Source organism: Gymnodraco acuticeps, unplaced genomic scaffold (assembly GCF_902827175.1).
Source record: "Gymnodraco acuticeps unplaced genomic scaffold, fGymAcu1.1, whole genome shotgun sequence".
NCBI classification, from domain to species: domain Eukaryota; kingdom Metazoa; phylum Chordata; class Actinopteri; order Perciformes; family Bathydraconidae; genus Gymnodraco; species Gymnodraco acuticeps.
In genome coordinates this window covers 5854358-5881958 of record NW_022991180.1, presented here as the reverse complement: position 1 = coordinate 5881958, position 27601 = coordinate 5854358, and the positions used below count along the sequence as shown (strand labels likewise).

Sequence of the window (27601 nt, the reverse complement as noted above, 5' to 3'; positions counted from 1 at the left end):
TAAAAATGAAGGTAAACCCACTTCCTTCCTCCTTTTTTTAAAATGCAACAAATAGCAAACCTGTTATTTATTGCGCTTGATAATCTAACATTTTAATGTTAGATTATCTTGTATCATTTTGTTTCCCGTGGTATATGTACAACTGAACTGACAGTGCTCTGTTTTTCCTCAGGTAAAGTCTTATTTCGCCGAAGTCACATAAGAGATGTAGCCGTCAAAAGACTAAAGCACCTGGATAATTACTGCAAAGTAAGACAATGGCTGCATGTCTCATAAAGTCCTCTTTAAGTTAATTGTATCACTCTGTCTGCTGTTAACACGATACATCTTGTAGGAAAACAAATGACTGATGATGACTACCCATGTTTGGTTTTGTCGGAACAGCCCTTTATCTATGACAATGCTCTACTCCCTGAACATTTGCCACCGCATTTTGAAGGCAGACCTCAACATTTATCTCCCCCACCAGCCTCAACAGGAAAGCAACAGCGCTATCTGTGCTGGTCATTTCCTGTCACCAATGTAAATAGGCAGCCTATGAAGGAAACAAGGGAAATGGGGGGAACACAGGGGTAAAAGAGAAATAAGAATGAATCAGCAGGCTACAAGTCTAGTATGAGTGCAGATGGCTACCTGATCCGTTTATATGAACTAGGTCAGAGAAGGGAATGTGGGTCAGGTGCAGTGCCAAGTGTGGCAACAGTTTTCCTTTATAGGAACCAAGCAGGATTTGCTGTGAAGGCAAGAAGCCTAGTATTTTTTAAATATTGTTTCTTTAAAGCTGTCTTTAGTGGGCTGAAGTATCTAATTTTCAACGCCCATGCAGCTGAGACAGGCGTTTGTTAAACTATATCACCTCTCTGGGTTTTCCTTTGTTTTAACCCTCACTCCGTGCTCAGAGCTTTCTTCCTTCCCCTCCACACCCTCCACATCTCCACCCAGTCTGTTTAGCTGACTGACTGTACAATCACAAAGTGTTTAAGACCGTTTATTCATTGTCATTCAAACCAAACTCGAGCACTTTTAAACAGCACCTGCAACTTTTTTTTAATATATGTTTTTGTCACAAACACATGCTTTCTCCCTCCTTTTCCCGCCCACAGGCTCTTATGAAGCTTCCCACCCACATTACCCAGAGTGAGGAGGTCCTAAAGTTCTTTGAGACAAATACAGAGGACCTCAACCCTCCCAAAGAGTGAGTAACTACCACTGCTGACTTTATAAATCATAGGCTATCATTCAGTATTAGCGTCATCTCTTTTAAACTAGCCATCGCCTTCTGGCGTGTTACGCTCCAGCAGCAAACTGTGTGTGGTTCAGCAGCTGGGACAGGTTGCACCCGCAGTGACCCATCTTGATCCAGAGGCTTTGCTGTGTGTCTCAGAGATGATTGATGGGTGCTGGTTGAGAGGCACTGCGTTTTTTTATTAATAATGATTAATAGGAGGTAACACGCGATCCCCAAAACAAATGCGTAAGGATCAGAGGTGTCATACGAGTGCAGCTGAGTTCAAGTCTCAGAGCAGATAAGGCTTCAGGGCTAGTCATTTGTCAAAAGCACTTCTCAGTCAGAGTGGGAGTAATTACAGACTGGCTGCTAGATTCATTTTTGTATATATTCTATTCTTCCCTTTTGTCTATGTTAAAATTAAGTAACATTTTTTTCTTCATAAATGCATACATTTGTGTTTGTTTGTACTTCTCCCAACACACTCAATGAGAAAAATGTGTTGGAGTTACCTCTTGAGTGGTCTCTCCTCCACCACCAGACACACAACCTCTCACCCCCGCTGCCCAGTCATGTTAATCCCACTTCAAAGCGAGATCCTCCTCCAGTCTTGCAGGTTCTCAATTTAAATTGAGACGTTGAGGTCTAAAGGCCATGCCACCCAAGTGCTCAGTTCACTTCTGCTGGATCTGGACCATTTCAAAATGCCTCTCCTGGTGTTTATTATTTTGTTCTTTAGTTTGTTATATCATGCAAAAAGGCAATTGGTTGAAAAAGGATGAGTAAATAAAGCACATTTGAGAGCTATTTCGTCACATCTAATAATAATAATAATTTGAAAACAGAATAAAAATTAAGAGCATTTCGGCTTGGGTAATAATTATAATGTATTTGTTCTTCTGTCATCTTGACTGAAACATAATAAGTATAGATTGTTTACCATTCAGCCTTTATGTACTCTAACTAACTAACTATTTAGGGTTGCATTAAGAATGGTAATACTATTCTCCAACAATAAAAGCTTGATTTTTCAGAAAGGGAAACAATTTGATGTATAAATTAGGACAATTAGGGAGTAAACGTATACACAGTTATGTAACAAGACCTAGAATCTTGCAATTGGTGTAGAAAACTTGATAAATAAATTAAAATGTTAAACAAAATACAAGTATGTAAAACAAGCAGAGGTCAGTAGGTGGACAATAACACGTCTTATATTTCAAACTGATGTAACAACAATGTCTTTAACAATAAGTAGGTGCTTCTAACCCTGCTCGCTAAGCATGATGAAATTCTGAGAGGTAATAAGGTAATATTTCAGTACCCTTTCTCTCTTGGACCAGACCACACAACCCTATCATAACAAATACAATGATGTGTACTACATCACTGGTAATAAATCTCTAGGCAGACTGATAGACTGATTCCAGATGTTTTAAGAGTTGTAGAAGATGAGTTCCCATAAATCACATAAAAACTGCGTTAACAATCCTATTCCTACAAATCATAGGAAAGATGTATTTATTTATGTAGAAATTATTTCTGTGGAAATTAGTTGCCAACATTTTCCCTGGGCCAGCACCCAAGATTATTTTTGTGGAATTTGAATGGGAGTTCAATCAATACATCCAATTTGTCTCTATTACAGTTGCAGTGATTAATAATGAGACCGGTTATACTGGTGACATTTTCTCCACCAAAAAAAGAAGCTCTGGTTGAATTATTTAAAAATATTTGTTGCCAGTAGTTACTAACTTTTAGCTTCAGCAAGGAGGCAATGTTGTTTGACAAGTCTTCATCTGCTACTGCCATCTAACGGTCAACAGTCGTCACTGCACAGAGTTCAGAAAATAAAGAAATTATGTTGGTCCGTCACAAGAGGGAGCCATGCAACAGGCCTTAAAACTGTAAGATGGTTTCTTTACGTGTGTGTGTGTGTGTGTGTGTGTGTGTGTGTGTGTGTGTGTGTGTGTGTGTGTGTGTGTGTGTGTGTGTGTGTGTGTGTGTGTGGTGTGTGTGTGTGTGTGTGTGTGTGTGTGTGTGTGTGTGTGTGTGTGTGTGTGTGTGTGTGTGTGTGTGTGTGTGTGTGTGTGTGTGTGTGTGTGTGTGTGTGTGTGTGTGTGTGTGTGTGTGTGTGTGTGTGTGTGTGTGTGTGTGTGTGTGTGTGTGGTGTGTGGTGTGTGTGTGGTGTGTGTGTGTGTGTGTGTGTGTGTGTGTGTGTGTGTGTGTGTGTTGCTTGGCCACCTCAATTTACTGTTACTGAGATCATATGCAGATTGTATTTAATTATTGAGTTTTTTTTTTTTTTTCCATCAAAGTCATCAATCATTGCTTCAACACTGCAAAGTTAGTCTGACAATTATGCAGATTTGAAACTTGGCAATGAAATAACATTATTTAAATTAAAAGTTAGTTTTAAGTTATTTTGCTGGAATACTGTGAACGGTAAACGCCATCCCATACTTTTTCTAAATGTATTTTGCTGCCGTTTCTGCACCTTGACTTTGCTTTTTTGTATACTTGACTAGAATTATGAAAGTCACACTATTTTAATCCCCATGGGGAAAGTTTTCCTTGGCATTTGGTCCACCCTAACCATTAAGAAACAGTGAGCAGCCACAACACAGTGCCTGGAATTCATTGGCATTTCTCAGTCCATCAACTTGGTCAATAGCAGGCCCACTGATGAATAACTCTGCTAACAATTGCATATCTTTATAATCCTTATCCATCACTGCATCTTAATGATGTGCCAATCAAAACAACCTACCCTTTCAGTTTGCAAATCAGACCTCTGCGCATAATCATAATGATTTCCTGCTCAATGAAGTTGACCTATTGACCCCTAAACTGTACGGTACTCCTGCAGAGGTTAATCTGAGGTCAGGCAGGAGTGTCTGTGTATTGTAAACATGAATTAGGCGGACCCTTCAGTTCTCTGACTTGGCTGAGAAACGTGAGCAAAGGACTAACGTCTCACACATTCCATTTCTAATAAGCCCACCTACAAAGTGTGAGCTGCAGTTATGTGCAAACAGATGGTTATTCTCAGCTCAAGCTTAGGATGGACTCTCCCGGGCTTGGATATTAAATGACGTGTTCAGCCCATGCATCTCCGGGCATGGGTGTTTATAAAACTGTAAAGACTATCTCCCAACTTCTGTGACTCTCCATTGGCTTGCTTGCTTGGTTAAAATGTACCCCTAAAACATTGGCGCACAGTCTTAAGCATTTAATATGTTTGGACATATTTTGGCTCCCCTTACCTTCTCCTCATTTATTAGATTTTACTGGTGATAGGAGGGAAGCATTTAGAGCCAGCGTTTTGTGCTCAGTCTTCTCATGGGAAGAGTATTATTCCAGCTCTGAGCTGGAAGGGTCACAAGCTAGCAGGTCAAGCATCCACTTTATCCCCATCATTTATCCCCAACCCTCTATGGTATAGTGCTTCCCCCAGTTTCATCCCCACCCTACCAGATATTGGCTAAATAAACACTTCACGAAATACTTTAGAGATGTATAACATGTATTACAATTCATTTGTCTCACGTGTTGTCTCGATGCATGAAACCGAATCAATAAACATACTGATGTAATGTATCCAAGTGTTTATGCTACATTACCTAAATAATTACCACCACTGACCCTGTTTCTGGCCTGAAAATAATCTGTGAGCTGAATGACATGCATGCTGTTTTGATTTAAAACACATTTGGTTTCCTCTAAGTGACACTTTGCATCATCTGCTCTGACTGTGCTTAATATTTTTAATAAACTATAAAGTAATTTGGCTCAGCAAGAATGTTTACCACTATTTTCGCTCTATGAGCATAGCTTGAAGATAGAATATAAACATTGTTTTTTGCAGTGTCACAATACAATTTAGTTGTTCAAAATTGAGTAAGTAATGAAGCTGAACTGAGCAGTGAGCTATTACATAAGTGGTTAGAAGTATCTCATAACTTGTATTTGTTCACGCATCTGGAAACAGGGAAGCGTTGTGCCAAAAAATTACTTTATCTTAAATAACAGGCGAATAAAGTTATTGGTAAACATGTTTTGATGAGGCAGTAAGAGTTGCTTAGCTTAAAGGGGAATCATTTGATGATGACACTGAATAACAGTTGTAATGTCATTTTTATTTTTGTCCATTAAGTGTAAAACAGCTTCTTTCTAGTACAGTATGACATACTTAGAACATTGCAATTACAAATTCTACTTTTCTTGTTAACTGAAATCAATGAAACCTGCAGAGTAGATGGACAAACTGTAACCTGGCGAATGTTGGACAAGGTTTATCCAAACATGCACTCATATCCATAACTGGCCATGGCTCCAGTCCTGCTGCTGGCCTCTACAGAGAGCCAGGTGTCTGTTCCCATCTGTGTCAAAACCTCGGCTTCTCCTCAGTGTGCTCATGAGGACAGTCAGCCAACAAGCTACAAACCACACATATACATATTAAGGCCCAGCTTTAGAAAACACTGCTCTGTTTTGAAATGTTTATGCATGTCAGTTCTATAACAAATTCTCATCACACAGGATTAAGTAATTATGTGCAGTGTCATCGTTTATACAGTACATGAGGCATGAGCATTCAAATTGAACTGACAGCACTTTAATGAATTACTTTTAATGTATTCGTACTGTGTTCATCGTGCCATTGTTTGTTTGTTTTTGCTTCTAAATGACTAACTACGGCTGAATAGATCCAACAACAGTGACAGGTTTAAGCGTATGCAAATGATGTGTTCCACTCCAAATAGAAATCAAGCAGACAAAAAGGAGCAGACAGACGTGTATAGTTAATATCCATGTAGTCAATGTCAAAATAATGTTCTGTGACCCGGATGAGTGTGAAAGCACAGAGTGGGTTCATTGACACTATTTCTCATCATTCAGCGTTTTCTGCTTGGCAACAGAAGGACGCTTTCAAATGTAAACATGAATGGGACTTACTTAGGGGATATGATGATAATAATTGCTGTATTGTTGAACATAGGCAGCTGCACACCATGTCTGCCATAGAGATATTATCTCATGGCAGTATTTGGCTAGAAGATCTATAGATTTGTTCTCGTACACACTTACTGTAATCCTCCACACACGCCGTACTGTACGTTGTATCCCACCCCGTCTCTCTCCCTATGGTAGTGGCGGGTCAAGTTCTGCATGCATTCCCAACAAGGGTTTGGCTGGGACTTGTGTGCCAACTGCACTCGGATGGTCCCAGGCAGACACAGATTCAGCTCTAACCAGTTCCTAGATTGATCAGGTTGTATTAATGCTCACACACACTGATACTGACCATGCTCCTCTGGTGTTGTCTTCTTTTCAGGGACTGTGGAGGATCCGGCAAACGGAAATCAGGTGAGGATGTGAAATCTTTTTTTAACTTGGTCAGTAGAATCTGTGTTTAATTTAATTATATGAGCCATCAATTTGTATGTTGTCCCTACTGTGTTTAATGGCTACTTGAATGATATTGAAGTTTGAACATTTAAAACATCTGGATGACATCTGTCTGTTGTAGTTCTCCAGGCTAGCACGTCAATGCTATACTGCTAGCATAACACACCCAAATCTCTGATTGAACTGTTGTGAATTACATTGCATTGTGGGTAATTTAGGCAACAGTTTATGACAAGGTATAAGACTATTTGAAATAAAGCTTGCAACAATCAGTTGATTGATCCGCAACTACATTATTTTTATAAGATATTTTGTTGTACAAAATTGTAAATATTCTCTGGTTCCAGCTTTAGAAATTAGAGAATGTCATGATTATCTTTATCACGTAAGAAACTACATTTCAACTATTTTGGTTTTGGACATACATTCCGATGGGCTCTAGGGAATTGTGAATGTCATTTTTCACAACAAACAAAAATGAATTGAGAAAACAATTTTGAGGGTTAATCAATGATGAAAACAATTAATAGTTGCAACCCTACATAAAAGACTTGTACTGGATTTTAAGAGGGCAATGAACAATTAAGCTTAGATGGAGATTACATGGTTCCCAAATGCATCCTAATCCAACACTTTATTGGTTAACATTAGATCATTGTATTGTAATTAAATGGTTAAGAAAACCGTGTTTACGTGGGAGAAACATACCAGTTTGCTCTTCCAGGGTTGACTATAGGCTTTATGTTTGTATGTGAGAGAGTGTAAGAAAGACAGAAAGAATGAGTGACTCAACTGAGCATGGGGATACAAGCGTAGGAGGAAGCAGGAAAGGCATGAGAGGAGTTTAGGGAACAGCTGTGCAAGTGTGTTTGTATGCGCGTGCATGCATGCAGTCTCAGAATACCCACACGCATTACTAAATTACAAGCTAGCCCTGCAATCAGATGCGAAGTTGCTGTGGCCATCCTTTCTTCAATCTGTCACAGTTACAAGTGACATAGCTGGGCAGCAAGTCTCAGTAAATGACCTGCAAGTTAATTTTCTGTGGTCCATGCATGCTGAGGAAAAGCTGTGATGGAGTTGCCACCAAATTAAATAAGACCCCAACCTAATTTCATTATATGTTCCATCGTATTGAGGCTTTACGTAACAGGGAATTCCAGCTACATAGCGAAATGGAAAAATTGTCTTATTTCAGCTGTGTGTGTGTGTGCTGAGTAACCTACATTCAGTCTGCAAGATATTCGATTGGTTTCCAGCTATATTTATATCGACTGCCTCACGTTTGCATGCACACTTTCAGCTGTTTCATGGTGTGGCTTAATATGAAACACATTATCTGCTGAACTGTATGTATATTTATGCTTACAATTAAATAATTGGATCCACTAGGGAAAACAATGATAACACACTTTACGTCTTGTGCTTAGGATGATTTAATATTCACAGTTTACAGTAAATGCAGAACATACTGTACAAGCCCTCCATACTTTATACCTAAACCCTTACCATAGTCCCCGTGCTGGACATTAGCGGTGACATTAGCGGTGAACGTAGCTGAAAGATTGATCTTTGTCTTTTGAAGGAGGACAGCAGATAAAGTGCAGTGAGTCTGTGGTGAATTTGTGCTGTAGCTGCAGCTTATGGTTTACATAATTACATGGTGCAGGTTTCCCATAAGAGCTACTGAGCCCCTGCCCCTGAACAGGAGAATGTAGCCCTTCACCACAAAACTGCAATGGTTAGAAGTTCGACTAGAAGCTCTGTTTACCTGGCAAGCAGAACAAATGTGATGTTGATATTGACAATATCATGTTCATCACCATCATGGTTGTTTTTCTGTTTGTTCCGGCTCTTCAGTTTCGCCCCTGGGATGAATACAGTGTTATCTTATCTCATTGTATTTAGTCATTTCTCTTTTTTATAGGACGGAAACTAGATGAGAGACCATTTGGCGAAAAAAGTAATTTGGAAGGGAATTGTGTTATGAATGTAGGGATTTCATCTCTCATATGTTTTCAGCAAGATCCTGGCCCATATCTAATTTATTGTCGTCCAACTGCGACTTCGCACAGTACGAGGTTGAAGTCTGCATTATTGATCTTCTATGTCTAACAATGTTGTTGGATTGAGTGCAGATACTAAGCTAGGCTCGAGTAAATCCCTGTCAGATAACTCGGACTGATCAAAAAGACACCCTTCCATATTCAAACCCTAAAGGAAATGAATTGTCTTGAATTGACAAGAAACCATGGTGATGAAATAAGTATACTATCCATACACAGGGAAGAAAGAAAAGAGCAACTGTTAAAGAAAACAATCTGATTCCAATTTACTCAGATTTTGGGATCAACTGCTGCATACTTTTTTGGATGTTGAGGGTTCTGCAAAGCCAGTTCATCTTTAAATCATCAATGATAATCTGTATATTTAACTAAGAAAGTGAGATGAGCAGGAGACGGTTTGAAAATGAGTTGGAGAGAGAAAGAAACGGAGCACTCGGGGGTGTAGTGCATGTGAATAGCAGCTGGAGAGGAGGTTTACGTGGCAAGTGGAAACCATTTCAGTGTTGCGCACGGACTGAGGGAGTGTGTTTATATGTGCAGACTCGCTGTCTTTATTTGAGCTGCGGGTCTCCGGGGGCCTGTAGAGTGTGTATGTGTGCATGGGTTTGTGTCTATGTGGGTGTTCGCGTACTGTAATTGGTGTATGCGCATGCTTGTTGGGTTAATGTGTTCACGACTTAGATGGCGGGGTGGGTCAAGAGGTCTGTGTTTATTTGTATTTTCAGATGGCTAAGATTTTAAACCGGTATAGGAAATCATTAAAGCAAATGACCACTTTCAAATCTGTCTAACAACCGTGCACTGTGCCTCTTTTTCAATGAACAGCCCCCACTCTTCTATGCACAATGAGTCTCACAGTAGCCGAAAGATTAACTCTGTGCGTTGAACTAGGTTTAAATCAAGTGTTGCATTTAACTTTTTTTCGCCCCCAAGTTATGGATATTGATGTTCATTTTAAGGATCAGTGTAAAGATGCAGCCCCCTACCTCCCCCAAGTTAATTCTGGCATGGTCAAAGCTCCTCCCCCACCTCCAGCTGAAAGCAGATCTAATAGAGGCCTCTCTGTTTCTGATAAGTGACCATTTGTCACGGTGGACTCCCACCCTCGAGGCAGAACTTACTGTAAGCTTAATGCTCAAAACAACACGTTTGAGCCAGAAAAGGTTCAGTAATGAATGAGATCAGACATGTGTGTTTATTTATTTATTTGTAATTCTATGTAAGTCCAGTTATAGGCATAGGTTATTTGATGGCTCTGCTTTTGCTTCACATACAGTAGTCGAATGTAAAAGGCGTCAGATTTTCTACTGGAAAACTTGATGAAGTGGAAGGTTGGTTTGAGGGATTTGGATTTTATTAGCATTTCCTTTTGATGCTAGACTTTCTTGGAAACCATCTATATCTGCAACATCCAGTGTAACGGTAACTAATAAAGTTAAAGGTTCCCATGTGGAGTTTCTTGTCTCACGTAGCGTTATGGAGGGATGTTTTTACAAGTGGGTGCCTGTTTTATTATCACCGTCAACTGTAACCTGTATACGTATGTGTATGAAGACACATATGCACAGTGTTTACAGTTGTTTGCAAAAGAGCGCTCACGTATAAACATGGACAAAAACAATGTAGGTTTTAGATTTTTCCAAAGTTTTTCTGTCTGATGTACCTTTGTGAAACCTTCTATGGTATTTACACTTTTAACTAGAGTGCATTTAAAGATGATTAAGATATTAGACAGTTTCGAACAGCCTTGTTAGAGCTGTCTTATGATTTTGCTGAACGTTTCTGTACTAATTGTTTGTGGTCTGCCCTTTCTCCCTCAGGGCCACATACTGATTCAATGACATGAGTACATCTGTACTACATTGAACCCCAGTCCTGTGTCCTTTTCTAATCCAACTGCACATCTGCTGCTGATGAGACAAACAAAGGGATTGCACTTTGCCAATTTTATCATAAAGCTACCCTAAGGTTCAAAATATGGTTGGCCAATGCCAACTATGCTATCAAGCAAAATGCTTGATCCTGAAAAATCTCTCACGAAAAATAATGTCTTATTTGGGTAGACTAGACCTTCCTCTTGGTGATGAATTATTGCAACGCTTCGTACTGTCATCGACTTTGGATGGAGTTGATGATGGCTTAGTGGGGGTGGGGGTGGAGGTTGGATAGAGTTAGGACATCTGGGAGTGCAAGGGTGGGAGCAGGAAGCACATGTATAAATCTGAGTGAGGAGAGATATAAACACAGTGAGTGGCTAATAGGGCTATCTGGTGGAAGCCAAGAAGAAAATACTTTACTTTTCATAGCTCGTAAATACCTGGGATCTACGTTGTGCATACATAACACGTTAGATATATAAACAGACATGCAAACTTAAACACTCAATGATGGTTCCCAACCTTTTTTGTCAGCAGGTTCCTACCCCCATGGCTCTATCAGTTATTTAGCCTTTCATCAACACCACCCATCATGTAAAAAGCTATATATCTCATAGTATTTGGATAGTTCAAGTTGGTATGGCTAAGTTTGCTTTTGTACAACTACCACTATAAGCGTATTATTTCAACCATTGCTTTAGGCTAACAACTTCTTCCATGCATCCATTAATTAAGCTAAATATCTGAAATCACTGTTCTATAACTTTGAATACTATGTGAAATCACCCTTATCAGGAAGTGACTTATTAAAGTACTGTAACTTTACTGGGCTAAAGCACTTCATTGAGACTTTAATTTGTACACAGTAATTTTATGAAGCTACTTTATACTACTCATTTCACAGCTCTTTTTACACACTTCGAAATTAGACCTATCCTGTCCAATACTTGTTCACCCCATTTTTCTCACACATGTTCTCCCGGTTCTGGCTCTGTCTTCCTGCTGTTGCAAAACATTTCATTTCCTGAATGAGAGTGAAATATTAGCTTTTGTTTTTCAGGCCTATTGACTTTGCTGACAAAGTCTTTACTCACTCACCTCAGGTCTCAGATTTAGTGTTCACTCATCACAGTAGTTAATTATTGGTTGTAGAAACATCTATTCTCATAATTGTATATAGATTATAGTTTTATGAGGTCATGACCTGCAGAGTTTTATATTCATCTGACTTACGACACGTTTTTTTTTTTGTTCTTTTCTTTTATTTGACAAGAAAATGTCCAGGATAGCAGATTTATTTATGAGTGGGTTCCCAAGAGGTCTATATTTTATTTCAAAGTCAGATTTAGTAATAAGTAAGCAAAGAAAAGTTCACATGTTTGCAGTTTGAGTAGAAGGCAATTTACTGATTATGAAAAAGTGTAATGGAATAAGTAGCTAATTTTAAATAGCACTCAAAGTCAAGGCACTGTAAACCAATACATCTGTAAATCAGGACCAAAGATAATGCCTGGAAACTTGATATAGACATGTTCAAATTCCCATAATACTGCATAATTATGTCTGAAAATGCCTTTTTTAAATGTATTTAATTCAAAATCAACCACATCAACCTTTACTGGAAGTAAATTGACTGCCTTATATAAAATCACTAAGTACTGAAAGACATTTTAGGTTTTCACTTTTCTCAATAGTAAAAATCTTACAGCCAAACATGTTTGATACAGTCGTCTCATGTCAATGTTGAGCCATCATTATTATTGATCAGTTCTAATTTATCTGTGATTTGAAACAAACCACTCAACCACACATTACCGATAATAATGTCAATGTCAAAACAAATATCACTGCTTGCTGTAACTGAAGTTATTGCTGTTATATTTGACTTTGAAGAAAAATAAGGCAATAACCAACATTTAAATGATGTGTTCTTTCCAGTGTTTCTGCACCCAACGTTGTGGTCTGGCAAAACATCTTGCACAAATAACTTGAGGCTTCTCAAACCACAGTAATCCAGTGTCAAACTCTTTGGCAGTTTTAGCATTTGAGATGCTAAAGCTGTTGAATTCTTCTTCATAAGTTATGAGCTCCTTGACATGTTCATTTTGATCCCAAATTGATTGCAAAATATCATCCCAAGAGAGAAAAGTTAATCTTCAGTCTGAAGCTCTTTGGAGAAATTACGTTTCAAACCAAGGTGTCATTTCTTATCTAAGACTTAAACCTTCAATGTGTTGGACTGAATCATCTTATTCCCAGCCTCATTTGTACACAAGTTCCTCATTCCAGAAACTGTCATGACCTTTTATTTAAAACGGCGGCTTTTCTCTTCTCCTTGTGACATTTTTTTGCTGGAAATATTTGTTGATCATGTGAGTCAGGAGCCAACATATTTAACTTTACACCACAGTGATGGCACTCCAGTAAAAGCAGCCTGTGACCATAAATAGAGATTGTGATTTGTAGATCCTGTTATTCAAACACACCATAAAAGTACATTGTGCATCCAATGTAGCAGCGTTATTAGTGTAAACAGATATAATCTAAAGTGTGCAGACAGTAGCTCCTTTCTGTCTGCAGCTTTGAACTCAGTGGACGGCTGAATCTCTTGTTAATGTGTGAACTGAATGTCAGCTGTGCTTATGTCTGGATTCCAGCTGACGCTTGTTAGATGTGCTTTAGGGTCTTCAGCTATGCTTGTTTTAGGGATTCTTCAAGATTATGGCTTCAGCTAGGCTCAGAGGATGCAGCCCTACATGTGGGGCAAAACACGTCGTAGATGTTTGTAATGTATAGGACAATATATGCTTTTATTAACTATTCACACATGAAATATCCATAACAAAACACTCCTGTAGTTAGAGTAACCAAACTTTATTGAAGTAGTGGACATGACTAAGTTATGAAAGCCTGCACAAACTGAAACTAAGTCACTGCTGGTGTTTATATGGTTAACTCAGTGAGGTACAGAAAGAGAGGTTTCCATTGGCTGTGCTGCATGCTGTAGTCAGAGCTCTAGTGTTTCATGGAGACAGAAGGCCATCCCTCTGAGCTCAGCTCCAGCCCCTTCATCTGGTTCTATTTAAGGCCTCTAGTGCCGACTCTTATGATTGGCGTACACAACCCCCTACTCTCTCTCCAGCTCCAACCCCAACTGAGGAGAAGGAGGCTTTTTAGCAGATGGTTTATTTTCCAAGGGAAACCATTTCTTTCTCCCACTCTACTGTCCTGTCCTTAGCTGGCTTAAGCCCACTTTTCTATCATTTCTAGAGCCCCTTCTGCTTTCTAACTGCTGTTCCTCTTTCCACTGTGTTAATGTAAACCTGCATCTACTGACCCGGTCTTGTCCCACATCAGGAGGAGGCCCCTTCAGTGACACATAATGGATTATCTTCACTTGACTGCTTGATCCTGCACTCTACTGCAAGAGATTCCTTTTTTAGACTTTTAGCATCTCCATTGCCCTTGTTGTTGGGCTGGAGGGGGATGCAGCTCTATGGCTAGACTCCCAGGAAGATGCACTGAGCCCTGTGATTATTGTGATTGGCTGAGCTCTACAGACAGTGTGGCCTATGGCACAACGAGTGCCCAGGAGCGGTTCTCGTGGACCTATGGCTGGCAGCTGGCTGACGGCATGTTTTTTCCCATCAACCCCAGGTCTGGATGCTTCGGACCCCATGCTCCTGGAACAGTACGTGGTGGTGGCCAGTTACGAGAAACAAGAGCCTTCAGAAATCGGCCTTCAAGCGGGCGAGGTGGTCGATGTCATTGAGAAGAGTGAGAGTGGTGAGTAATCAAAACAAAAGCACAACACAGACATGTTGAGCAGGAAAGGGCAACATGCATGTCAGACATAAACAAAGTATTTCCATAGTTCTTCAAACATGCTGACTGTTTGCATTTTCTAAGCTCAACCCTTTTACCTCCTTTGTCTACAGCTAGCTGTTATTTAGCCCCATCTTGAGGCTCACTTTGGCCTACAGTCAGCCCTGTGTTTCCCACTGTTGGTTTAGGCCCAGGGCCAGAATGTTGCCTCTCGCAAGAGGAATGTCTTCCAGACTCATATTAATTATTCCACCTTACTATGCCGGATTTACAAATGCCAGCTGCAGAGAGTCCTTAGTCAGCTGTTTAACCTCTGGGAAAACCTAGCAAACAGAGCCAGGATCATGTTTTAGGATATATGTGACAATATTTCATGTTTGATGAGTCAACTACACGATTAAGCAATAATGTATATGATTTAACAAAAATAACGGTTAGATTATCTATATTTCAAATGCAATGACATGAAATCTGGTGAGATAGTTTCACACTATATGATACAATGATACCGGAAAATCTATATTGAATCAATTCACGTGTCTTGGGTAACTATACAAATAGTTGTTAAACCACCAGGTCTAAGCACCTGCCCGAATCCCTTTTTATTTTGAAGGGAATTTGCTATACGAAGCCCAGGAATGACCGGAAAGGTATAGGCCCAGGAACAGGGTCTGAGCTTTAATGGTGTGCTGAGACAGTTGAACTGTAATGGGACTCATGTGTTCTTCAGTGGGAGGATGGGGATGGAGGAAATAGTGACCAGCAAGGTAATTGGACTTGGGTTTCATGATGGGTGTGAGTGAAACGCCATGCCACACTGGCCTTAAGGAAGAGGGTCTGTGGAGTAGGAATTGCTTTGAAGTGTCACGTGTCCCGCCTTCGGGTTCATGTATTTGTTTTCACTCCCTGCTCCAGTAGGATTTCAACCCAATGGGGAGCCACAGTGAGGCGGATATTCCAACACCTTGAAGTCCTTTTATCGGGGGGCCTTATATGAGAGCTTTCCTCCATGAAGTCAAACTGCATGGTCCTGCACTTTTAAGTAGAGGCCCCTTCACTTTTGCATTTCAGTTGGCCTATGTGTAAAGTTATGGTGGTTGATGTGTGTGTTGATGATGCATGCAGAATGTGAAACTCATGCACTTCAATGGTCTCATTGCAGATTTATGATTTTCCAGGCTTTCGTGTTATTACCGTAGCTTAGTTTCAATGTTATTATTGCCTTGTGTCATCCTCTTCTCTGATGGAAAGGCTATATTTGGTTGCATCTCTCACTCAGCTCATTCATTCATCTCTGGCTCAGTTGGAATTGTCAGGAGTTTCTAGAAAGCAAAACAGAAGAGTCCAAGCTCCTTAAAACACATCCTAAGGCTATTTGACAGTTTTATTATACACTGACGGACACTTTCACTGAGATCTAAGCTAAATACACCCCCCCCCCCCCCCCACCCACCCAGCCCTACATCTTGCTTTGGAGACTATTTCCAGCAGCACAGCTAGCATTTAATGGAAATCTCAACACCTCCTGCAATGGAAGTCAACTGAATCTGCTCCATTTAGCTGGGGGACATCCCTCCATCTCCCTTTGCCAATACAAACAAGACCAGGTGTGTGCTAAGAAGATTTCAGAGCCCATTTGATTTAGCATTCATTCCCTTGCAGGATAAGTACAAAACCCTTTAATAGTTTCTGACAGATTGGTCTGTGAGTTACAGAGTGAATATGTTGCATTAGAGGCGTTAAAAGGTTTCTTTTACATTTGTAATGATAAAAGGATTGAATGGGTTTTTATTGAGCTTCCATCTAGTCACATATTTTCCTTTTTAAAGCTTAAAGTACATTCGACAGCATGGTTTCCCCCTGCAGAGTTTTTGCAGTGAGTGGAAAATATCTGTATGCTGTCATGTTGCCGTCGAAGTCTGGCTGTTTTTTGCAGAAAAGGTGTGAGTGTATGAGAGTATAACACTGACAGATCTACAGTAAAAAGTAAAATCTCTGTATTATTTGTGCCCTAGTCCCTCAACAGAAGCCCTGCTGTTAAAGCTATACTGTACCATAGATGTTGGCTGTGAATGCAGCTCAGGGCAGTTATCGACTTTTCCTTACCTTGGATTAGATCATGTATGCCTTCAACAGGGCAGTGAATCTAGGTCAGACCTATAAGAGAGCTCAGCTTTCTCCACTTTTCCAGCCTGCTGTTCAGAGCCAAGGCAGTATTTTCCATTGCAGTGGCTCAACGATACAGTTTGTGTCTTGGCCTTTGTTTCAGATAGTACCGTTTTTGTATTGATTTTGTTAGTGTTTGGTATGGTGCAGTATGCTGTAAATCAACAGGGTATGATTGCTTGATGTGTAGTTGTAGCATTCAGGTTTTTTGGAATGATACTCTAAAAACAAAGAATAATAGGAGCTACTTTCTGCAAAAACTGATATAAATAAATGCATGGATTAATATAAAGTAGCCAAATATAAAGGCATAACAATATAGTGTTGTGGTACCAATACATTTTTTTAATTCTGCCATTATTCCCTATGCAGCTATTTTATTTGTCTATTTTATGAGAGTTTGCCAGGGAGAAATGCTGGCTCAGGAGGAGAGAGTAGTACAGGGAGAAACTCTGGGAGAAAATGGAAAAAGCCATTTCCTGCCAAAGTTAGTGGTTCAGAAAGGTTTGTTCATTATAATGGCTTAATGGATCCTCCAGGATGCCTCCTCAGTTTACACTGTATTGGAGAGATGTTAACCAACGCTAAGCTAGCAGCCTTGTCGGTCAGTTCGAATGCTCAGATGTATTCAGCGGTTTAAACTTTGCCCGTTAATGGAGTAGCATGTAGGAAAGGAAAAATAATTTGCAGTTACTTCTGGAAATATTGCACTTATTGCAGCTGGTTTGCCTGCACCTCAAGGGCAGTGTTAGCCACACTGCGCCCAGTCAGGGTTAAACTTGTCTCCTTTCCAAGTCTGCATCAGCCTCTATGAATTACAATCTGCCAAATCAACTCCAGGAATGCCAGTCTGTTTTTGGGAGGCCGGCTCACATCCGTCAGTCCCTCCAGTTCCCCAAAGACCCTCTGGCACCACCCATGTACAGTATGTATTGACTATATGCTGCTCCACCCAGCTTAATTAAGCAGGGAGGAGTAGGTAGAATTTCAAGAAGAGCCCGAAGAGTCACAGTAAACGTATCTATATAAAATAGGCCTTTTCGTCCTCACAAACAAAGGATTTCAAGTTTGATGAATGTGAGCCATGGAGAAGTTGGAAGGGAACAGCGGTATCCTGCTGGAGATGTTTGACTTCCTGGCTGAAGTCCCTTAGAGATTGCTCGAGTCAAATCCTGGCAGATTAAGCAGGTCTGGCCCTCAGCGTGGCATGATGGATGTGCAGGATGTCTTCTTTAACTTCACATGGAAAAAAAGTACCCACCAGTACAGTAATGTATGCGCTCTCCGTCTTCAGGCTGGATGCAAGATGATCTCAGGGCTTACAGTTCAGCTGGAGCTCGATGTTCAGAGAGGCAGGCTCTTTTTGACTTTATTCCAAGAGCACAGACTTACACTTACTCTTTGAAGGCACTATGTGTGTCATGGCAAAAGTTCCAAATCCAGATCACTACTACTGAGTTCATGGAATTAATTTTTTAGGCAATCAGATTATTTAATTTATTTGAATTGTTTTTAGCCGCGCTAGTGCAAAGTACTGCTGTGTCTAAATACAGCCCTACAGAGCTGCTTGTATACTGTAGATTCTTGTTTGAGCTATAATGCATGGACAACAACAAATATGGAAGACATAACCTTGGTAAATGTAATAAATGTAGCTCGCAGTTTACATGATGTATTGTTCCTCCTGGGATACAATGCTCTCATATAACACTTTATTAGAGTTACAGATGACTTTCCTATGTACCTAGATAAAGGCACAAAAAGGCGTGTTGCCATAATATTCAGCGAGTTAATGAGAGAATGGAAATAACTTTTTCCAGCAACAGTAGTTCTTGCAAGTCTGACAGCTGAATGTATTACTGTCCTTTCCAAATGTTCTCTGATGCAGGAGGATAAAGGGCAAGGTCAGCTCCGAACATCTAGTACTGTTCGTTCTCAAACCCTCAGTTTATGCAGAATGGTATGTGCAGTTTCAGCAAGAACATGTTTCCTTGTACAAAAGACGAAAAACCCTATAATTCTTGCCTGTGAACCACCGAAGACGTGATACAGAAAACTTTCCAAGTGTTAAAAGTATTTTTAAGTAAAAACCTTCAGCAACAGATGGAAACCACATAATCCACTCATAGTGATCCCCATCTACCACATTCTTTCAGCTTACCATAGGAAGAACTAATGACCATTTCAAGGAATTAACCTTATCCTGTATTTTTAGATACGGAAACTTAAATGGGAGGTTTGTAAATTGCGTTTTTAGCTCTTCAAGACTCCTACTGCTGCTGCATACAAGCAGATGAGTTGTATAACAGGAGCAATAACAGTATTTAAGAGTACAAATAGTGGTAATAATAGCGCACAGAAATCCGACTGCAGCCAAAAAGGTGCCTCTGTGTCTCACTCAAGAATTGACCATTGAGTTAAACCAGTATTTTAAAGGGTGGTCTTTCAGAAACTCAAGGACTGCTGTGTCTCCAAATCAGTGGAGCCTGGAGAGCACACAGCTTTAGTTGAGACCATGAGGGGATCCTTTCAGAGGCTGGGAGGGAGAGAAGGTTGTTCCTTAGGTCAACACAAGCTCTTGAAAGTCGAGTTGTGCCGTTTTTTTTACCGCCCTTCCCTCTTACCATAGACTCCCAGGTAATTGAAACCCAGTGTTTTATGAAAACTGAAAACGTGTGTATATTGGGCTGAATACCTTCCCCCTGTGCTCTGATACTGAATCCACTGTTAATGAATACAGAAGCTGGAAATGAATGGGGTTTTTCTCCTACTCTACTCAACAGTGGTGTCAGATATCTGCAGGACTGCTGAGCCATTGCATTCCTCATCATTTCAGGTCGTGAAAAAAAAGCCTCTTTGTGCGGCTGAATCTGTGGTTCTCATGCTAGATGTGTAGAAATCCTTAGCGAGTATTACAGAGTTACTCCAAAAAAAACTCTCGGCACAGTTTGAGGTCAATTTGTCTAAATGATGCATTTGTCGGAATGAGTAGAGCATTGCAATGTCACATTGTGTTATATATGCTATTTCTTAGGTGATTGATTGTATACGAAGATTGCGGTTTTGTTTTATAGGTCATCCAGTCACCTTAGGAAAAACCCGAAATGACATAAATCTAGTTTCTTGTTGCAGCTGAGAATCTGTTGTTGATTACTGTAAAAAAGAAACCCAGGTCTTAAAGCTGATAGAGTTTCCAGATGGCAGATACTGTATGAGAGACACAGAGCTCAGAAATGTTGCTCGCTCTCTTTCTATGTCTGTACAATGGAAATAATATAAGTTCAGAGAGGCATCAAAGTTTTACTTTCTTGGCTGCAGGAATATCTCATTTGCATTTTACCATCTGGCATTGTCAAAGTTCTGCAAAATCTTCATTTGAAATAACAAACATTGATTTGTTTTCATTTAAGAAACATTCATTTTGAAAAGCTTTTCAATCAGTAACATTTTTCTGGAAGTGTGCTTTTTCTCTTTCTGGTGGAGAGGTAAATGTGAATTTAACATGAAGCCACAGCCAGGAGTCGATTAGCTTAGCTTAGCACAAACAAATGGAAACAGTAAGGCAAGGCAAGGCAAGGCAAGTTTATTTATATAGCACTTTTCAACACAAGGCAATTCAAAGTGCTTTACAAAAAATGAAAGACATTAAGAAAAAGGCATTTAAAATCAGTCATTAAAAAGAAAAGCTAATAAAATAAACATTAAAAGAAAAAATACATGGATAAAAGTTTCAGTGCAGTCTAAGATATGAATAGTTCAATTAAACATTAAAAGAAAAAGTACATGGATAAAAGTTACAGTGCAGTCTAAGATATGAATAGTTCAATTAAAAGCAGCGACAAAAAGAAAAGTCTTCAGCCTGGATTTAAAAGTAGTCAGAGTTGCAGCGGACCTGCAGGTTTCTGGGAGTTTGTTCCAGATATTTGGAGCATAATAACTGAACGCTGCTTTACCATGTTTAGTTCTGACTCTGGGGACAGAAAGCTGACCAGTCCCTGAAGACCTGAGAGATCTGGATGGTTCATAATTTAGCAGGAGGTCAGAAATGTATTTTGGGCCTAAACCATTCAGTGCTTTATAAACCAGCAGCAGTATTTTGAAATCTATTCTTTGACACACAGGAAGCCAGTGTAAAGACTTCAGAACAGGAGTGATGTGATCCACTTTCTTTGTGTTAGTGAGGACTCGAGCAGCGGCGTTCTGAATCAGCTGCAGCTTCCTAATATATTTTTTAGCGAGACCTGTGAAGACACCATTGCAGTAGTCGAGTCTACTGAAGATAAAAGCATGGACAAGTTTTTCCAAATCCTGCTGTGACGTTAGTCTTTTAATCCTAGATATATTCTTTAGGTGATAGTAGGCTGATTTAGTAACAGTTTTAATGTGACTGTTGAAACTCAGGTCAGAGTCCATGACTACACCTAGATTTCTGGCTTTATCTGTTGTTTTGAACATTGCAGACTGAAGCTCAGCGCTAACTTTTATACGTTCTGCCTTGGCTCCAAAAACCATTACCTCAGTTTTATCTTTGTTTAATTGGAGAAAGTTCTGACACATCCAGTCATTGATTTGTTCAATGCACTTACTCAGTGTTTGAATTGGAGCATAGTCTCCTGGTGAAATTGTTACGTACATTTGTGTGTCATCCGCATAGCTATGGTAACTTATTTTGTTGTTTTTCATTATCTGAGCCAGTGGTAGCATGTAGATGTTAAAGAGAAGAGGCCCCAAGATGGAGCCTTGAGGAACCCCACATGTCATATTTGTCAACTCAGATGTGTATTTACCTATAGAAACAAAGTTGTTTCTGTCCTTTTAAGTAGGATTCAAACCAATTTAGAACTGTTTCCGAAAGTCCCACCCAGTTTTCCAGTCGGTCTAGTAATATGCTGTGGTCAACAGTGTCAAACGCAGCACTGAGATCTAATAATACTAACACTGAAGTTCTGCCACTGTCTGTGTTTAAGTGGATGTCCTTAAAGACCTTTACAAGAGCAGTCTCAGTGCTGTGGTTTGGACGAAAGCCTGACTGGAACACATCGAAACAGTTATTTAAATGCAAGAAATTACTCAACTGTTGAAAAACAACTTTTTCAATGATTTTACCTAGAAATGGGAGGTTTGATATGGGCCTGTAATTGTTCATTACTGAAGCATCTAGATTATTCTTTTTTAAGAGCGGTTTAATGACTGCAGTTTTCAGGGCCTGTGGAAAAATACCTGAGTGAAGAGATTTGTTTACTATATGAAGTAGATCTGAGGCCATGCAAGGCAAAACATCTTTAAAAAATCCTGTTGGAATAATATCAAGGCAGCAGGAGGAGGATTTCAGAAGTTGTATAATGTCCTCTAGGTTTTTATCATTAATCTGATGGAATTGTGTCATGGTGTTTGAATTGATGTTAAGTGGACACAGAGACAACACATTTGCTGTTCCTGATGCAGAGGCACTGACTGCTTGTCTGATTTTCTGAATTTTGTCACTGAAAAAGGAGGCAAAATCATTGCACGCCCTGGTGGATAGAAATTCAGAGGCTACTGACACTGGGGGGTTAGTTAGTCTGTCGACGGTAGCAAACAAGGCACGTGCGTTGTTTTTGTTTTTGGTAATGATGTCAGAGAAGAACGATTGTCGTGCGTTTTTCAATTCCAAATTATAAAGGCCAAGTCTCTCTTTATAGATTTCAAAGTGAACCTGGAGATTTGTTTTTCGCCACCTGCGTTCAGCTTTTCGACATTCTCTTTTTTCTGTTTTCACGCTCATGGCCTTTCTCCATGGAGATATTTTCTTGCCAGACACTTCCTTTACCTTAGTTCTATACATTTTTTAATTTTTGAATTAAAATGATCTACTAGCTCATTTACTGAGATGTTGGCAGGGGCAAGTGTGGAAGAGAAATTCTGAGTAAACATTTCCCGAGTATTTTCAGTTAAATATCGCTTTGTGGTTACCTCTTTTTGAACATTTTTGTGAACAAAAATAGAGCTCTCAAAGAAAACACAGGAATGGTCAGAGAGTGCAACATCAGTCACCACAACCTTAGAGATATTCAGACCCTTTGAGATAATTAAGTCCAGAGTGTGCCCCTTATTGTGCGTGGGCTCCGTCACATGCTGAGTCAGTCCATAGCTATCAAGAACACAAAACAGTTCTTTAGCCCCTCTGTCCTGGGGGTTGTCAACATGGATGTTAAAATCACCAACAATGACTAGACGGTCAAAGTCAATACACACTATAGACAGCAGTTCAGTAAAGTCATCAAAAAAGCTTGCACAGTATTTGGGTGGTCTATAGATATTTAGGAACAGAGCTCGAGAGGAGCATTTCAGCTGAAGGGCCACATATTCAAAAGAATCAAAGTTTCCATACGATGTCTTCCTGCATTGAAGGGAATCATTGAACAGAATAGCAACTCCACCCCCTTTCTTATGCATTCTTTCTTGACTCATAAAACTAAAGTTGGGAGGGGTTGATTCGATAAGAACAGCTGCACTGTTATTTTGTTCAATCCAAGTTTCTGTTAAAAACATAAAATCGAGATTGTGCTCAGTGATAAAATCATTGATTAAAACAGCTAGTAGGAAACAGCTAGCCTTAATCCGTCCGACAGTAACAAAATGCACCTACTAGCCCTCTATGTCCATATAACCTCAAGTGTTGGTCATCAGACAATGACGATTACCATAATATTCAAAAACTTGAATATTGATTTCATTTTAATAATACACAATGATAATATTTTGTAAATAATCTAGCACCTCTGTAATCATGCTTTTGTATGGTTATGGTTACGGGCTCTGTCCAACTTCCTACACTTCAGGTGTAATGCATTTGCCAAAAAGAGACAAAACACACAAAGTTAAAGATTAATTTGACGGACGATATTATTATATATTTTTTCTTCAAATGTTCTACCATTATCACAACAGAATCATTATTAGGAATTATTTCGTCCACAATAATAGTGTTGTAAAAATATCTAAACGGTGACAGCCCTCGCCTCGATCAAACTTTAAATATGCCAATTTGGGTTCTGTGCGCCGAGTTGCCACGCAATCATCGGAGATTACAGGGAATTACAAGATATAAAATATTATAGGAGGTTCTGATGCAGGCTTTCTCCTCGAGAAAGACATTTTTGCTTTAAAAACTGGATCTTTATGTTTCATTCTGGCGAAATAAGGCTGACATCATCGTTTTCGTTTTTTTATTACAGAAATTATTGGAATAAAGCACGTACTTAAATGGATACGACCAGAGTTTTTGCAGCTCACAGCAGGCTACTGAGGCATAAACTTAGTTACAATTCGCCCTCAGCTCTACATTAAACATTCCGTTTTTCCTGATGTCCTTGTAACAAAATACAAGTGTTTTCAAAACAAACCGTTTGACTTCTTCCTTTCCGAGGCTTTGACATTTGATGTTGATGTCTGTGGTCTCGATACTATGATGTGATGGTGTTATATGACATCTCCACCAGAGAGTTGTGGGTTCAGCTATTGTCTTATGCAACCACTAACCCCCCTATCTGTCGAGGTTACGAAACTAAACTCTGCTCAAAGTTTTTTTTTACTGAGTAGCTTTATTCATACGATTGAATAATGTTTAGCTATTTGTGTTGCCAGTCAGCATGTTCTTTTTTTTCCTTTGCGGTTGAAACTGTGCCGAAGCTTTCCAAGAATTTTCCTTTTCCTTATGTGAGTAGCAAGGCAGTGAGACATGAGGAAAAGCAGGTTGGGATGAAGACTAAAAAACTGAAATAAATGATAAAAAGGCACAGATTAAGACATAGATATAGCTTTCCATTTAACATATGTCTGCTCTCTCTATTCGACAAACCCACGCACATAATTCTAGACATAAGGTATGCTTCCTTCATCTTTGTTCCTCCCACATCTGTACAGATAATCCCTGTCATCCGGATTCAAGGAAGAAAAAACACGTTCTTCTCCATTATCTGCCATTTGGTCTTTCATCATCTGATTCCAAAACTTTAGTCTCAAACCTCACAGGACCTTCACTTTTAACCTTTTAACTTTGAGTAAAATTGATGTCTTGGCAACAGGAGACCCAAAAAACAGCTGTTTATTTTGTTATGACCTCAGTTTAAGGTGTGTGTCATCATGAAGAATGTACAAACGATAACCCTGGGTTGACATTATCCAATCTTCAGGAATCATGTTCCCCTCCCAGCCTTAATGGAGAAATATTCCACAAGAATGATCACAATAAAAGGATACAATATGTGACGACAATATGTGACGACCATATGTGAGTTTCACTTTAAATCATAGTTCATATCCACCACATGGTTTCAGCACAATTTAATTTTGCATTGGCTGTACAAGGATTTATGGAGCTGGTTATTTGCAGGTGTGTAGTGCAAACACTGTGAATTAATACATGCAATGAAAGATATGGAGCAGGTTTCTCATTTAGAAGTGTTTTTTTCTACACTTTACATAATTGCAACCTGCATGATATAAACCTGCAACGACCAGGAAATCGGCACTTGCGTAATGTGTGTGCGTTTTTAAAAGGACTTTTATTGCTTCTTTTGAGGTTCAGTGAACTCAGCCTAAGCACCTGCCATATGGAGGATGGTTGAGAAATACAGGCAAGACAGCCCTAGCCATCAATAACAGAATATATTTACTCAGTCTTTTAACATGGCAATGTGTCTTTGCTGCGTATGTATATAGTCAGACTCACAGCCAAGTTCTCTCAATTAAACTACTTTTCCACACCTTATTCTCATACCACTGCTTACATTTCTGTAAGTGTCGGTTTGCTGAGGTGAGAATGACATTTCCCCTAAGCAGGCAAGTCAGTGGGAAAATGGCAATTTGCAAATGTAAGGTTTTTCCTTCACTGGGCTGACACGTCTTTTTACTCCTGCCAATTTGACCTTTCTTTATAATAGCCAGTTTAATTTAATTAACTATTAATGTAGCAAGTGTTGCCCTTTGCCGTTCATTTAACACTTAACATGCATTTAAATGTTCTCAGTGACCCAGTGAGATATACTGTAGTAAATACACTTATGGTGTAAATAGCTCCTTTTTATTAGGATGTCAGTGTAATTTATATTTAATTCAAGGGCACTCATAGAGCACTGACCTCCTTTTCCAGGCTGTTTCCATAAATTAAAAATATTACACATATACACCCCATTATTCGGATAAGCTCCAAATTTGTATATCTTCTTCCTTTGCCCATACTAAACTCTTCCACCAGGTTTTATGAAAAGTAGTAGTTTCTCTGTGATGGTGCTGGCAACCAAAACAAACCAAGAACATCACCTTCTTGGCGGAGGTGACACTAATTGAATCTTCTCACAACATTTGAGCTCCACTATGGAAAGAGGAAGTCTATTTAAGGGGTCGTGAATATTGTACACAACGTTTTCTTTTTTCCTGATGTATTGGCATGAGGTTTTGTTCAAGCCACAGCAAAGACTGAGCACATTACATGGCGTGTTGCATACCTGAGCCCTAGCCAGCATGTCTCACAGTGCCAGGCACTAACAGCATCCTTCCCTCAGGATCCACCCAAAACACCCCCACTGTGCAACTGATTATTTTGTCGTGTAGCTGAACTATTTAGTCAATTCAATATTGAATCCGTCATATGAATCACAGAGATTGCATGCGTAAGTTACAAAAAGGTCTGGAAAGATTTTCTTTGTTATGTCCTCCACTGAGGAAGTCATTTGGACAGCTCAGCTCTTGCGCCTCTAGATTCCAGAAACATTTGGTGGACACATTGAATTATTTTAGTCATCAGAACTATGTTCAACTATAGTATGAAACCGCCTGAGAAAAACGACCTTACACAAATACCATGGGCATTCTTGCAAAGACCAATAAATTACAGAAAAAACATGATGTCTCCTACCAGCTGAGAAGTTGTTCAGAGTTGGCAGAATCTCCACTCTTTGGGCTTTGTCATTTCTCAAATTCTCTGACTTAAACAAAATAATTACTCCACATAAAGCAGATCCAACAAAATAGATTGAAACACTTTGTACTTTCCTGTCTACCTCAAACTCCAGTAAAAACATCTTTAATATTAAGTCATAGCAACATTGAATTGCCATATGTCTAATTATGATGAATGACTACACTTAAGTAATTACATGTTATTAAACTAAATGCAATTTGTCCAACATAATGGTCTAACATTTATTTGCTTGTTGTTTTGCATTTCCATGTTGGCATCCTATAATTTGATTATTTCACCATTTTATTAATTGAGTAATACATATTTTCTATGTTCCTGCCAATCATACTAGATTCTGCTCCACCGTGTTAATTGTGTGCAACTAAATTACGTCGTAACCCACCATTTCTGTAGGAAAAATGTACACTGGATGTTAGGGCCAGCTGTGAAAGTGTGATGGAAGCCCCCTATCCTCTTTATGGGTTATCCAGACAGCTGTCAGCCATATTGTATTCCCGTTACCACAACAAATAGTGTATGTGTGGCATGACACACCAGACAGTTTTTGTGCCAGCTTTGTCACATTGGCTTTCTGTTAAGAACAGACCTGTACTTATACATTTAGAGTGAATGTATATGTTTAAATAATTAATTTAATGGGCTCTCAATGTATACACGAGGCCCTATACAGCACATTTTATCTAACAAAAAGGATATCTGTACTCCACTCACATTATCGGGATCAGATTTTTGAAAGTGTACTTTGTATCTGCACTTCTTCCAACTGAACCATTTGTCATAATGCAGTTGTTGGAGCAATGCTGTCATTCCCAGAGGATTAAAGTCAAATTAGTTGCAACATTGCATATGAATATTTTGGCCAGAAACAGCACTTCAGAAATGTCCTGCCCACTTATATCATGAGTGATCCTGATGAAACGCAAGACCTCATCACGAGTGGAGCCGCAGCCAGGCGGTGTTTCCTCTGATGTTCTTGGCTCTGTTTCTAATTAAAGTGCACAATACAATTGACTTCCTCGTGTTCATGTCTATTGGTAGTTCATCAAAGGGATTTGAGAAATCT

The 27601-nt window shown here is 39.4% G+C and overlaps 1 protein-coding gene across 2 annotated transcripts in view; it reads left to right on the top strand.

The window, feature by feature from the left end:
• Positions 1-27601, top strand: part of LOC117560822 (SH3 and PX domain-containing protein 2A-like) — a 49037-nt gene that overhangs the window by 11670 nt on the left and 9766 nt on the right. For both annotated transcript variants that reach the window (XM_034237889.1, XM_034237888.1), the window contains exons 4-7: positions 173-249; positions 1104-1195; positions 6567-6598; positions 14241-14369. In XM_034237889.1, coding sequence (XP_034093780.1) covers positions 173-249; positions 1104-1195; positions 6567-6598; positions 14241-14369 — 330 coding nt within the window. The remainder of the gene's footprint in view (positions 1-172; positions 250-1103; positions 1196-6566; positions 6599-14240; positions 14370-27601) is intronic.